General features: G+C 44.5%; 1 protein-coding gene across 5 annotated transcripts in view; it reads right to left on the minus strand.

The window, feature by feature from the left end:
- The window catches only part of WDR59 (WD repeat domain 59), a 48,242-nt gene that overhangs the window by 12,133 nt on the left and 22,591 nt on the right, over nt 1–13,518 (minus strand). Inside the window, exons 13-19 of one of the 5 annotated variants that reach the window (XM_062499717.1) lie at nt 12,518–12,642; nt 11,478–11,642; nt 10,591–10,686; nt 9,046–9,202; nt 7,692–7,761; nt 7,270–7,423; nt 3,654–3,710 (exon numbers count right to left, since the gene is read on the minus strand). In XM_062499717.1, coding sequence (XP_062355701.1) covers nt 3,654–3,710; nt 7,270–7,423; nt 7,692–7,761; nt 9,046–9,202; nt 10,591–10,686; nt 11,478–11,642; nt 12,518–12,642 — 824 coding nt within the window. Of the gene's footprint in view, nt 1–3,653; nt 3,711–7,269; nt 7,424–7,691; nt 8,559–9,045; nt 9,203–10,590; nt 10,687–11,477; nt 11,643–12,517; nt 12,643–13,518 lie in introns of those variants that run through there. The other 4 variants (XM_062499718.1, XR_009933529.1, XR_009933530.1 and 1 more) reach the window with 4 other exon arrangements.

A 13,518-nucleotide genomic window follows, 5' to 3' on the forward strand; every position in this document is an offset into this window, starting at 1 on the left:
ACACAGAACCACATTCTGCAGGGCTATCAACAAGAGTTTTTAGAGCCAGGCAGGTAATTTGGAGAGCAGCTTGCCACCTCCTGATCATCTGTAAGCCAGCTGCCCCAAGGATTCACAGTTGATGGAGAGCTCCCTCTGCCCAGCCTTTGTGAACAGATTCAACCTGCTCCTGCCCCTTGCAAGAGCAGACTGAAGAAACCTCCCAACAGGCATTTCAATACTAGAAACATGGACAACACATATCATTTTCCACAGGCATTTGGGTCTTTTTTTTTTTTTTGGAGGAGAATGACAACAAATGAAGATGAGAATGAAAAAGAGCTCTCATGAATGGTTTCCACTGCTTGCTTTTAGCATATCACCAGACAAATGGAAACACTAAATGTATCAGAACACCCTGAAAACCTGCACTCAAACCAAAATTGTCCTGTTTTCTTCCTTTTAACTCTGCTTATTTACTGACAAAAAAGGAAACCCTAATTCTTTACTGGTGCAGCTCTGGGAGTGGAGTTAGTTGACGGCCACAGGCCCTGCCTGTACTACACTTCCATGCCCACCACTTCCAGCCCCTACAGCTGTGACAGAAAAAAATCATAAAGCTACACGTAGAGTCACCATTAAAAAAGTCTGGGTTTTTTGCAATTCAGGTTTACCTCAGCTACAGAAAGTAAGAGTTAGAAAAAAAAACACAATCAGAAGTATGGGAACCATCACGGATGGGGTAAAGTTCACCACCACTGACAGCAGAAGTTCTACTTTGAATCCAATAATTGCTGGTGTTAATTACAGGAGTAGCTCTCCACCAGGTGATATATGAGTGCTTTTAACAGGGATTACCAAAGACAAAGAAAGCCTTAGGTTGGGTTTGTCTGGCCAAGGTCCACCTCCCTCCCATTCCACCTCTTCTCCCAGGAGCTCCCACTGTGGTGTAATCAAAAGGTGTCACCAAGGCTCAGGGGCATTAGGGTAGAGCAGAAAACACATTTCTTCCTAGGGGCTGGAGCACAGGTCAGGATGGGGAGCAGGGAACATAACAGTTGGAGCTGAAGCAGAAATCAAAATGCACCAAGCTAGCTGCTGGCAGCTGAAGGACAAAGGCACGGGTCTTCTGCACTGCCACAACATTTCTAGCTCTTTCTGAAGCCTAGAATCCATGCCAAGGAGAACTGCACGTACCCAGCTGCTCCTCAGTTTAACGAGAGAAAGATACGAAAGAAAATAGCTACAGTGATAAGTAAATTAAGACTCATCAGTTCCTCAGAGCACGAGAAGGAAAGAAACCAGAGCATTTATGGCAATCATGGGGTTGGAGGTGACAGCAGGGAACAGCATCGAATAATGACTAAAAAAGCCAGCCTGCGCCTGCACCTGCACTACTATACCCAAGGCTGTAATTTGCTGCAATCTGAGGTGATAACGATGGCAGTAAATGGGTTACATGTAGAAACAGATAGCCCAAGAATAAGCCACCAACTGCTTTGTAGCAACCACCATCATCACTGCATACTCAGCAGCAGGAGTTGCAAAATGCTGCCCGCTTGGAAAGGATGCTGAACACTTGGGTGTGTGTGCCTTTGGATCCTGCTGAGGCAGGCAGTGCTTTAAGTAGGATCCTGAAATGTAAAGTGCCTGTTTCACATCAGCATATGCAAAATTTCAGGGTTTGTGGTATAAACTGGTGTTAGTAGGGCAAAGATAAAGGCTGTGAACAGAAGAGAACAGACTAAATGCCAAGAGATTAAGCTGCAATAAGACATGTACAAAATAGTCAAACCTGCTCGAGTCAGGTTCAAGCTGCTTCGCATATTAATTTTTTAAAAATAAAATGCAAAACTTGCTTCCTCCCTGTAGAATGCTATGCTCCTTTATTCTGAACAACTGCCTACAGATTAACTCCCCCGTGTGGCTCATACAGCGCTGCCTGGATTTTCTCTTCAAAATAATCAATATTTACTATTTCCAGCATCTCCCACAGTATCAGGCACCTGCCACAAAGGCACTAAAAAATCCAAAGCCCTTTTGAATCAAGTGCCCCACAGCAGGAATATTTCTTTATAGCTCCCGTCAATCAATGGCTGGCACCTGCCCTGAAGCACAGACACATCAGAAGAGGAGGCTAGAAAGAAAAAGGAATTATTGCTTCTTGTAAACTTGCTAAGCTCTTTCTTTCCCAAACACCTTGAGCAATGCTGAGCTCTTCTTCCAGAAGGAAGGCAAGTGATTTGCACTAATAACCTATACCTCTCCTTGTGTATGCCTGTGTCTTCACCTTAGGCACTGCTGCCCCCTTCAGAGAGCCAGTTTAGCCTCTTCCAAAGGTTATCCACAAATACAATCAAACCTTCGAGGGTTGGACTAACCCCTGTATCCCTTTTAAATACACACTACAGAAATTATAACTTTATCACATCACTACTTGCTCTTCCTTCCAGGACAGTGGTAAGGGAATTAAACTGTGGCCTTTGTGTTCTGCAATTTACCACAAGCTGGCAAGTTCATTGCTTTTCTCTTTCAGTCTGCTCCTGATTGAAGACAGAACTTCATTTCTTGCCTCTGCTGCTCACAAGGCTTTTTCCAAAAAGCACTGAGGGAGTCAATTAAATTACTTCTGGTTTCTTTCACCTATTATTTGCTAGTACAGTCTTAGAACTGTTGCAATTTGGAAAATTTGATCTTATTTTACCAAGTTAAAATAGGTGTTACAAGGTTCTATTTTATTCCCTGCTGTCTTATGAAGAGATAGCATGAAGGACAGCAGCTGTGAAAAAGCAGTTGTTCGTGCAGACATTAAGACAAAAAGACTTAGAGATCATCTTTAAATTCAAATGGAGTTTTCTGAGCTTTGTCTGTGCTTGGAAGATGAGTGATGAAATAGTAATTGTCCACACGTACAGCAAAGCTTGAGCAATCCTGATATCATCAAGATGTTAATGAATGATGCTGGAGCTTGAGGGACACGGGGACCTGACTATCAGAAAACAAAGCAGACTTGGCAGGGCAGGTGCCAGGAGGAAGGACTATCTGCCAGGGTAGCTGAAGCACAACCACTCTAAATGAATGCAGGATGGTACAATTACAAGGGTTGGGAGAAGATCACAAGTTAAGAAGAAATTGTAGTTTTTGATCCAGATAATAAGACTGTGTGATGGATTGCTCTGAGAAGTGGCAGTTAATTTTAATGAGATGACAGATTGTTGTCAGAAACTCAACCAGTTTGCTTCTTCCACAGCTCTTAAATCACCTTCCCTCCCTCTCCAGCAAGGCTTTGTCTTTTCAGAAATTAAGTGCCCTAATGTCAGTCTCATCAGTTGGTTGATGATGTATAATAATCATTCAGCTCCTCTACAGTGCACTCTGTATCTTAGAGGTTGATCTTTTCTTACACTTCAAATCACCCCTTGCCATCCTTTCCTGACCACAAGGCCCAGTGAAACAGGCATCCTGTAGGTCAGTAATTGCACTCTGCAAACTACTGTCTGCTCCTGCCCACTTACACGTGCATCTGCTCTTGTGAAGCCCTAGGCCCTGCATGGAGTGCGAGTCCCCCAGCTCTGTGCAGGTTACTCAAAGGCAGGCAGGTGGCATTTTATTCTTGGGCCCTTGGGCAGAAGACAGGGTCATATCAAGGACAGTATCAGCACAGCACACAGTACCGGGAAGTCGTTAATTGCTTGTATGGACCAACGTCGCCGGGCAGAGCGAGGAGACATCTGTACACGAAAACATTATACCCAGGAAAAGGGAAGAAAGACACCAAGAAAATTAAAGACAAAGGTAAATAAACTGAAATGAAAAGTGCCCTGAACCAGCAGAGTAAAAGATACTATTCCCAGTGCTTCTGGTACACAGCGAATAGTTGCAAACCATGATCCTCACTTTCATCCTCACACAATTGTACTACACAGCATTACCTACTGCTCTGGCAGAGCAAGGACTGCTTTGTCTGTGCCCAACACCAGCCTCTATGGAAGACTGTGGCAAACAAAAATCTGAATAAAGTCTTCTACATGAAGTTGTAATACTGCAAGAAGCACTGAACTGCTTTGTGCAACCTTGTTCGTACCATGAATTGAGCAGAGGACAACACCCAAGTGCCCCAAATGCCTAAACTCCAGTTTTACTCCTCTTGCCTGAAGAGGAAGGCAGCTAAGTGTAAACTGCATCATTTTTAACACAGCTGTCCAGTGCCATGGCACAGATATCTGCAGGAAGCTAAATAGACACTCCTGCTTACTCAGATTCCCTTTAACATCCAGCATCCTCCAGAACTTCAGTCACTGGAATCTGCAGTAACTGTTCACTTTCATTTAAAACAATAAAAACCATATGTCAGGATATTAGAAGGGATGTAGAGACACTGCTGCTTGGCAGGGCCGTGTGGGTATTGTCATAATGGGTTGAGAAACTCATTCAGATTGAGTGTGCAATCAAATTCACTGATTGACTATGCCAAATAGCTCTAAAGTAGGCTTCCATTAGGAACTTGAAGATATTTCAGTAGGTACTCAACACAGGATTATAGCAAAAACAAATGGAATCTTTCAAAGCACATTACTGTACATTCACTTGAAAAAGTTTTGCATTCAGATCTGTAAGAGTCAACACAATAAAAAGGGATATTTGGGTCAGGTACAATGTATTTCGTGTTTGTTTTCAGATGACAGACAGTCAGGACCATGCCTTCAGCCTCTACATCCCCTTGCATCTCACTTTTGGGAGAGCCCTACAGCCAGGAAGCCAAAGCTGGCTGCAGGCCCCATGGAAAGAGAGAGGAGAAGGCTGCAGCCATGTTCTACAGTTTCTTCCAGCAGGCGTCACAGAGAAGGAGAAAAGGGTTAGTTAAAGGCAATTCAGTAGAGTGGAAAAGCAGCAAAACCAAGCTCAGTCTCCCCACCAGTTCCCTAATGGGAAGCATAAAGTCACCACTGTCACCATCCCCAGGTACAGCAAGGCTGAGCTGTCCCCAGGTCCTCACTAACTGTAGGGGAAATAAAGTATTCCATGGCAGCTTCTTTAAGAGACACTGAGGTTCAAAACACTGACAGCATTGCCACTGTTACAGATAAAGCTCCTCCTTTCTGCTGACTATTGCTCTTCAGTGGGGCTTTTTTGAGAAGTGAAAAAGAGGGAGGAAGAAAGAAGGAGTGTGAATAAAAAGTGAGGAAGATATATATGTGTGTGTGTATGTATATACATATACGTATTAACATAAGCACAGAAAGGCTCAGTGCCAGATTCAGTTTCATTTGGGCTTATTAAGGAGCTCTGTGCTGGACTCAGCAGCCCCCTGGTTTTTTGGGAACATGACATCTTTCCTGTCTAGCAATGGGCAAATTCCATTTGTTTGCTAACGGTAGTGGATGCCAGTTGTTGCTACACTGGATTTAAATATTTGGTTATGGCTGATAAATTAATATTGCATTTGTTTGGGACTAAGTTGTCTGATATTACAGTTTGATGCACAAAAATTCAACTAATTTATTTAATGCAAACATAAACTCCAAGTTTCAGAGCAAGGAGTTAACTAAACTGAGTCTGGGCTTTTTAAAACCATCACAACAAAGTAACAAAAATATGTAGTATTGATCTAACAGAGGCCATGACATCAACTCCTGAAGAATCAGAAAACCTCTGCTGAAGGGAGATACAGGCTTTTGGGGCTTTTTTTTTAATACTATTTCATCTGCAAGAACATTTGAACCAGCTCCCTGCTAGGGTTCTTAAATTTATTCCAGCATGTGAGGAGATAGCTCAGCAGGGGAAGGGAACACAGGAATTTCCCTTGGCTTTCAGCAGACACGGCTGCACACACACTTTTGTTCCCTTGAATCCTTTTACCCTGTGACAAAAATCTTGTTGCCATCAATATAAGGGCTGGGGAGACAGGTCACATGAAATTGCACCAAGCTGGTTCCACATGTTATTTTTAGCCTTGTCTGTCATCTTGAAGAGGCTGTGTGTCAGAGACAAGCCTGCTGCAGAGGACAGAGGTAGCTCTTTAAATAAACTCTCCTACAAAGATTAGGATGGGCTGTAATTCTTGTACCAGGCAGCGCCATTTTCTCTTTTTTTAAAAAAATAGTTTGTGTGAGGAAAAAAAACAAAAAACACCAGGATGGGGACTCAAGAGTCTTCTGGGGTCTGTATGGAAGCAGAACTGGGGGACAGGGGCTCTCCCCACAGCTGGGAAGTGTAACGACATCATGTCAGCAGGACACAGTCCCAGAGACAGGGCTGGCTGTCACACCCAGCACCACCAGAAAAACAAGACTTCTCTCAGTGAACAGGAAGGATGGGTGTTCAAGGCTTTCATTTCCTCTGCTCCTGGGACACAAGTCCCAAACTCTTCCGCCAGCAGAGTGCAGACAGCTTTTGGCTTTCCGTGGGTTACCTGGAAGCTCTTCACTGCTGCAAGAGATTCATGTTCTCTGCATGGACAGTGAACAAACTACTCAAACACCCCAAATTCTGAGGCTCTCAGTGGAAGCTTACTGCATTTTTGCAAGCAACTTCACCCCCTGCTTAAGCACAGTTTGTTTCTGACAATCTGCTCAGCCTATTGCTCCCACAGCATCTGCTCCAGGCACATCAGGCCCTCACAGCTGCTTGACAACTACCCTGTGGCCACCCTATAATTACAACAGGTCTTCCTTACCCACCATATCCCAGAAGGAAACAATCCCACTCTTCTCCAAAGCCTTGTAAACAGGAACAACAGCAAAACCTGCACCTAAACCAGAATTATGTGGACTGGAAAATCTTCAGAGAATCATGTAGAAAATATTTTTGTTTAAAAAAAAAAAGGTTCAAAGGGGCATATGTCCCTGAAAGAGACACCTGAAATAGAAATAACCAACCACATCCAATAGTCCGGGAGAGGCTGGCAGTAAGCTGCAGAGAGTCACAACCCTTTGCAGTTACATGTATCAGGGAATACCCAGAAAAGCAAGAGCTGCCTACATGTACTTATCTGAAGACTACAACTGTTAAAGGGTGAGATTTTCACCCTACATAATCCAAAGGGAGTCAGTGTAATGCACTGAAGGGAACTGTGACGGTCAGTATAGAGAAACATCAAAATAAGCAGGTCAAATGCTAGAAAGGATTGGTAAAGAGGTTACTAACTGGAGATAAATCCATTTGACAGAACTGCCTATAAGATGTCTTTTGGAGAGGAATATAAAGCTTCTGTTACTAGCAATGCTAAATGAAAGGAAAAACATCATGAAAGCTGAAGTGTTAGGAGCAATGTTTTGATCTGGTACTTACCCTTTCTTTGTAATAGAAGGAGCTAATGGAGACCTGCTCCTTCTCACTGCGTGTTGGGCTCCCACTGTACAAACGCAGGTTGCCCGGAGTCTCCGTGCGGATCTTCATTGGAGTAATGAGGCCACTGTGGTACGCGGACAAAGCCGACAGAGACCTGAAAGAAAGGAAGACACTTTCAGGGCCTTTTCCTGCCAAACATCCTGCAGGCTCACACTGGCATCTCCACCAACCCAAGCTGCCAGCAATAGTGCCACTGTCTCAAAAGAAGTCTCTGGTGAGGCCCTGTAGTGTAAGGGAGCAGGTTCTCTGCACTGAGGGCACAGCTAACACTAGAGGGGAGTAGCTTCAATGTAGGACCTGGTATTTTCCTGCTTTCCTGCCCATGACATCAGCACACCCCAAACTACACAGAGGGCACTCACCTGGGTGTGGGCTCCATCGGGGACACTGCACGGTGCATGGTCATGGGTCTTGTGAAATACACCAGGTACCCTGAAGAGACAGCACATGGAATAAAGATCATGAAACAAGGAGCAGATTACTCAGAAGTGGCTCAATTTAAATCAACAGGTTTCCCTGTGTATCAGAGTCAAGGGGCTGGGTTCTTATCCACTACCCTTAGTGATTATAAGCTAAAAGCAGACAACCACATTCTCTCAACCCAACTCCCTGCAAACCCACTACAAAGCATGGGGTTTTTGAGCTGTTTCTCTTAAAAGCACAATTTCAAGTGGCTTATAGCTGATAGACAAAAGATAGGAAAAGAAAATGAGCAAATGCATCCTCATGTTTTCACTCTCCACCAGAACTGCCAAAGCACTGTTACTCCAAAGGTGAGGTGATGTTTGGCAATGCAGAGATACCACTGCACCTTGTACAACTCTCTTCTTCCACAAGAGAGCCCCAGACATCTGAAGCCAACACCAAAGCAATCTCTCACAAGACTTACCCATTTATTACCCTCTCAAGTGTGTTCAGCCACCTACTCTTGGAAGAATTTCAACACTTAGCAGGTTTCACTGAGCCTATTCAATGCAATATTATTCTGTTTTACTTTTGCTTAGGAATTCGGTGAGGCCTGTATGGAAAGCAGCTTTCAAAACTTGCTCACACTGGGATACAGTCAGATCCAGAAAAGGCAAGTGTGACTCTGAAACAGCTCAGTGAAACTTAACAGCTCTTACTCAGATCTTAACTTGGTCGTTAATGATCTTCACCCTTTATGTGCTGTCCTGGAAACTGGATGTGATTGTACCCCATCTCTCATTTAGGAGAAGTTTCTTAATGACCTTGGGAAAGATATTTTGGACAAGTGAAAGAGTGTAGAATGAGAAAAGAGTTGTTAGTAATATGAATATGGTTTCAGCAAGAGATAAGTTCAACCCCAAATCACAGGAATTTTGTGAAGACTGAGTGCCAGAATACACCCAGTAATGTGATGCTGGTAGGAGAGAACTAGGCAAGGAAAACAGCTATTCCCAGTGTTCTGTAAAAATAGATCTGTCAATGCCTCTGGCATGCCACAAGCCAAAGGTTATCTCTTCACCTAGCCCTGCATTTCCAAATCCTAAAGCCCTGCATGCAACCCCAACTGCAAACAGTTGCTAACTAGTCTCATCTCTAAATTTACCACTGTATCACTGTTTTAACACCATTCCTTATTCTTTGTATGGCAGTAATGAAAGCCTCATCTTGTTCAGAGGCAAGTGTTTCCCAAGACATCTAAAAGGACCATTCCCCAAGTACCTGTTTTAGTGTATCAGTGACAAGGCTAACCTGCACCACAGAACCTGGCTCCAGAAGTCCGTGGAAATGGGATGTTAGAGTCCTGGTAGGAGCCATAGGCATTGGAGACCCGGGCAAACGTGGGCAAGGGAGGTGTTACAGAGTTGGACAAAGCGTAGGGATTGCTGGACGTGCTGTCCTCTTGGTTCTGAAACAGAAGTTACCCAAGGTCACACTCCTGCTGCCACAGGAGAGAAATCCAGCCAGAGCATCAGAAATTGCACTGCCAAGCAGCCTCACAGGAGGGGCTCATCCTTTGAGCCAGAACAGACCAAGCTCAGAGCACAGTTACTGCTTCAATTGCAAATCTGCCTTTGAGGAAAAGCTTCTCTGACTGATTGTCCAGAGACTTCTCTCCCACCATAACCATGTTGAAATGCAGAGCTTAATTTGAGGAGGAAGAGGAAGAAACTATACAGAAAATCTGACCTTCAGACTCTGGATATGACTCTCAATACAGCAAGTTGAGCTGAATGTGACACCTCAGTGATGCACAAAATCTCATTGAGCAGGAATACCACACAACTGTGGGGTGTCAAATGCAGGTATGGAGTCTTCAAGTGAGAAAGGCAGGTGGCATGAATTACTGGGGGACCTAAGGACTATCCACAGGAATTTTGGCAGAAATCTGCATTTATTTGGATAAAGAATACTGCAACTTTGGTCTAAAGGAATTCTTTGAAAGCAGTGGTGCCTCAAGTTGTCAGATTTCCATACAGCAGAGAAAGTTCCCACTCTAATATTATTACTTCTGAAACCAAGCAGAATTAAACCTTCACATAAAAAAACCCCCAGCACTTTATTTGTGATGAATAAACAAAACCTCTCAGAAAAGAAACCTGAGGAGACTCCAATCTTCTCCTGAATGCTAAAAACACCCACTCCAGTACACTTCACCCACACAAAGACCTAATACATGACACTGGGATGCTGAGTAGGTATCACAGATCTCTCAGCTAAGAGCAGAGTGTGACTTGGATTTATCTGCAGTATCATCCCTACAAAACCTCAGCACAAGGCTTCAGAAAAAGCCCAGATTTTCACAGTTTGGATTTTTTTCAGGGAAGAAAACAAAAACCCTAGAATAGGACTAGCAGGATATTTGACTAAAACTGAGGAGGTAAAGACATCTGCCACTGCCTTTCAGGCAAAAATGAATCTATCAACAACCTGAGGCCTCTTATCTTCTCTCACTGATGATAACCATGCCCTGGCAGTCAGTGAAATATATGCTGAGCTGGGAAGGTACCACACACCACCTAGATTCTCCAATCTCCAGTCACTCCTGGTAACCTGGATATCAGAGCTCCTCAAAGCAGCAAACCTTCTGGGCCCCATTTGTGGAAAACAAAATACATCTAATCATCCACTCAGCTCTCTTCAACATTAACCAGAAGTGCTCACACAGATGTAATGGCCAGTCACAGGGGTCTATTTACACATCTAACGAGGCCAGACTCTAGCTGCAGTGTCAGAAGTGTGCGACATGGGAAAAGACAACAAACTAGGGCAGAGAGCCCACACAATTCTCCATACCACAACTGACTCCAGCCAGGAGACCAGCTGACGCAGGCAAGGCTCCAGGCAGCTCTGGTTCCGCTTCACTTTCTGCAGGGAAGTGTCTTTCAGTATCTGGAATACATACAAGATGCAACTTAATTCATGGTTACCGCGACATTTTGTCCGCATCCTTTTTGTCTGCAGAGCAGCTTAGATGCCAGGACCTGAACAGGTCATAGACCTCCCCTAATGTCCACTGGTGTACTGCCTGTTCTGAGGAATGAATGGCTGTGTGCTTTGATCAAAGCACTGAGAGTCACCTAGCAGCACACTGAGCCAGGATTTAGGCTACAATATTACTGCAGACCATATGTTTCATACCAGTTTGTGGCAAACTGGATCAGTTTTTTTTTCAGGAAGAAACCTGAACTGATCCATCAGTGTGTTGCTGGGGAAAGGATTTCATTAGCAATAAGATTTACTACACCAGATGATCAAACACCTGGTCTGAATTAGCAGGGCCTGGGTAAAAAAAATCCCCTCATTTTTAAAACAGCTTGTGTAGTAGAGCAGGAAGCAACATCCCAGCTCAAAAATAGTATCTTTCTGCAGCTGGATGCTTTGCTGGTCATTTTGTCTATTATTGGGTTGAGGGCAATTGCATGCGAAGAAGGATGTTAGGGATCCTCAGGCAATACACATCACACTGGAACACAGCAGCAATGAAAAAGCAGTGGAAAAAGACAAACACTGAGCTGCAGAATCAACAAAACCCTCATCCAATGGGCTCCACAATTTATCAGTTACACATGACCTGCGGTATGTCTTCAGCAAGATCTGATGTTTGGTTATGTCTCAAAAATCTGGACGTTAAGCATCCATCCTTTGTACATTTATAAAGACACTCTATACTTGTCACACACCTTCAGCAGCTTTGCCTTCATGGAAGCTGTGATGGAGGTTGGGTTGATGAACTGGAAGGACGGTGCAGCATTATTGGGATACTGGACAGGGAACATCACCAGCATTCTGACTCTGTGGTTGCCGCAGTGCACCGACACCGTACAGCTGCGACTCACCGCATCCATCTGTGAGGAAAAGCAATTGCTCTCTTGTTAGATCTCCCAGGACTTTTACACTTACAGTAGCTTAAATTCATGCTGAGGGAATGGTTCCTCTGCACATAAGACGAAGTCATGCTGTTCTCAAGGGCAGAGAACACAGTGACAGCAAAAAGACCCAGGCAGATGGGGACAGGCTCAGCTCACACCAGCACTGACATTCCAGCATCCCAGCATTCAGGGACTGTGGCCAGCCCAGGTAGCACCAAGAAAGGGGTTCTGCTCCCAACAGCCACTGCACCCCAAACAACTTTACCTGGCCATGCAGAGCTCCAGGCCCAGTGCAGCAATAACAGGCACCTTCTAAGATCCTGCACCACCGTGTTAGAAAACTACGTCACGATCATGCCATGAGCTGAGAAACCACAGGGGTGAGGAAAGGAGACAGGCAGCTGCCTCGAGCCTCCCAGCCCAGTTCAGTGCTGTGCCTCCAGCCAGCTTCCATGCACAGAGGAGAGTTTGGAGTGCAAGGAAGAGGGCAAAACTGAGGAACAGAGTTCAGGATAGAGAGGGCTCAGCAGATGGGATTCAGAACCAGCTGAAATGAGATGAACTGCATGGAACAAGTCACTTTCCACTCTGCAGTGCAGACAGAAGAAAACACCATCCAGCCTTCTCAAGATCAGCCAGTGTACTTACTGTAGTCAAAACATTTCTCTCACACCAGTGTCTGGGATTATCCTCTTTCTTACTACCCCTGGTCAAGAGGATCTTTACAGCTCAATATAAAACTTGTTTACAGACAGTAGTCACTGCAGCAAGGAAGGTTCCCGTCTAAAGGCTTCAATAAGCCAGCCTGCTCACATCCCCTCCTAACAAGCCAGCAACAGGAAACTTTGTACCTCCACATTAACATTTCGGATCTGCACATTGATCAGTGAAAACTCCTGCTGCAGTGTTTGAGGCAGCCCCAGTTGGTCAGTTTTCTTTCCCACCAGGGGGTCATTCAGGAAATCTTCTTTTAAGGCTGATGGGAAAGATGGAAAACAAGTTGAGACAATCTACAATAGGCAGAGTTTTTCACATTATGTCAGGAGGCAGCCAAGACAGCAGGTTTTCCTCTGCTCTTCTGACACATGGAGGTATGAGTTTTACCTGGCAATGACCTGTGAGCTGGAGGGTCTCAGCTGTTGTTTGGAGGCAAGTTTCTGACCCTTCTCTTCAAAAAACCAAAGCTATCTGCACACAGGGTTCCCAGAAGGGTTACAGAACCTGCCTGTGCTCTGTACAGTCCTAAATAGTCCTCTTCTCATGTGAGACCCTTTTTCCTCCTTACAAAGTGCTGCCAGAGTCACGACTGGCTAAACTGGAGTGTCTCAATTCAGCAGTAAAGAACTGCAGCCCTAGCAGTCCCCAGGAGGAGCTCTGGTCTTTGGGACTAACACCACACCACTCCTGACTTTCAGGGAAAGCTTCCAAAGCATAACAGTGCTGTGGGAGAGAGCAGGGAGTATTTCTGGTCCTAATAGAAGCTTAATTCATTTGCAGTAGCCATTTGCATTTAATGTTGCAAAGCACTCTAGTGCTTTAACAGCCTTTAAAGACTCATCAAAATACTGGGTCTAACTCTCCAGTCCCCACAGTTTTTTAGGAGGACAATAACACCTGAAGGCCAGAACACATTTAAACAGACAGGCAAGCACTGCAGAACACAAAGAATTACAGTTAAGATAGCAAACTTCACTGAGTTTCATAAGAATTGGTCTCTGCCTGTGGCTGTGCCTGGCTTTTGCCTTGTGTCTTGCTGTGTATCTCCACAACGGTGTTTTGCTGCGGCACCACTTCTTAAGAAGGCCAAATACATTTTTTGATTATGGTTTGAAGGACAGAAGGGAAGTTATGA

This window comes from Cinclus cinclus, chromosome 11 (assembly GCF_963662255.1).
Source record: "Cinclus cinclus chromosome 11, bCinCin1.1, whole genome shotgun sequence".
Lineage (NCBI taxonomy): Eukaryota > Metazoa > Chordata > Aves > Passeriformes > Cinclidae > Cinclus > Cinclus cinclus.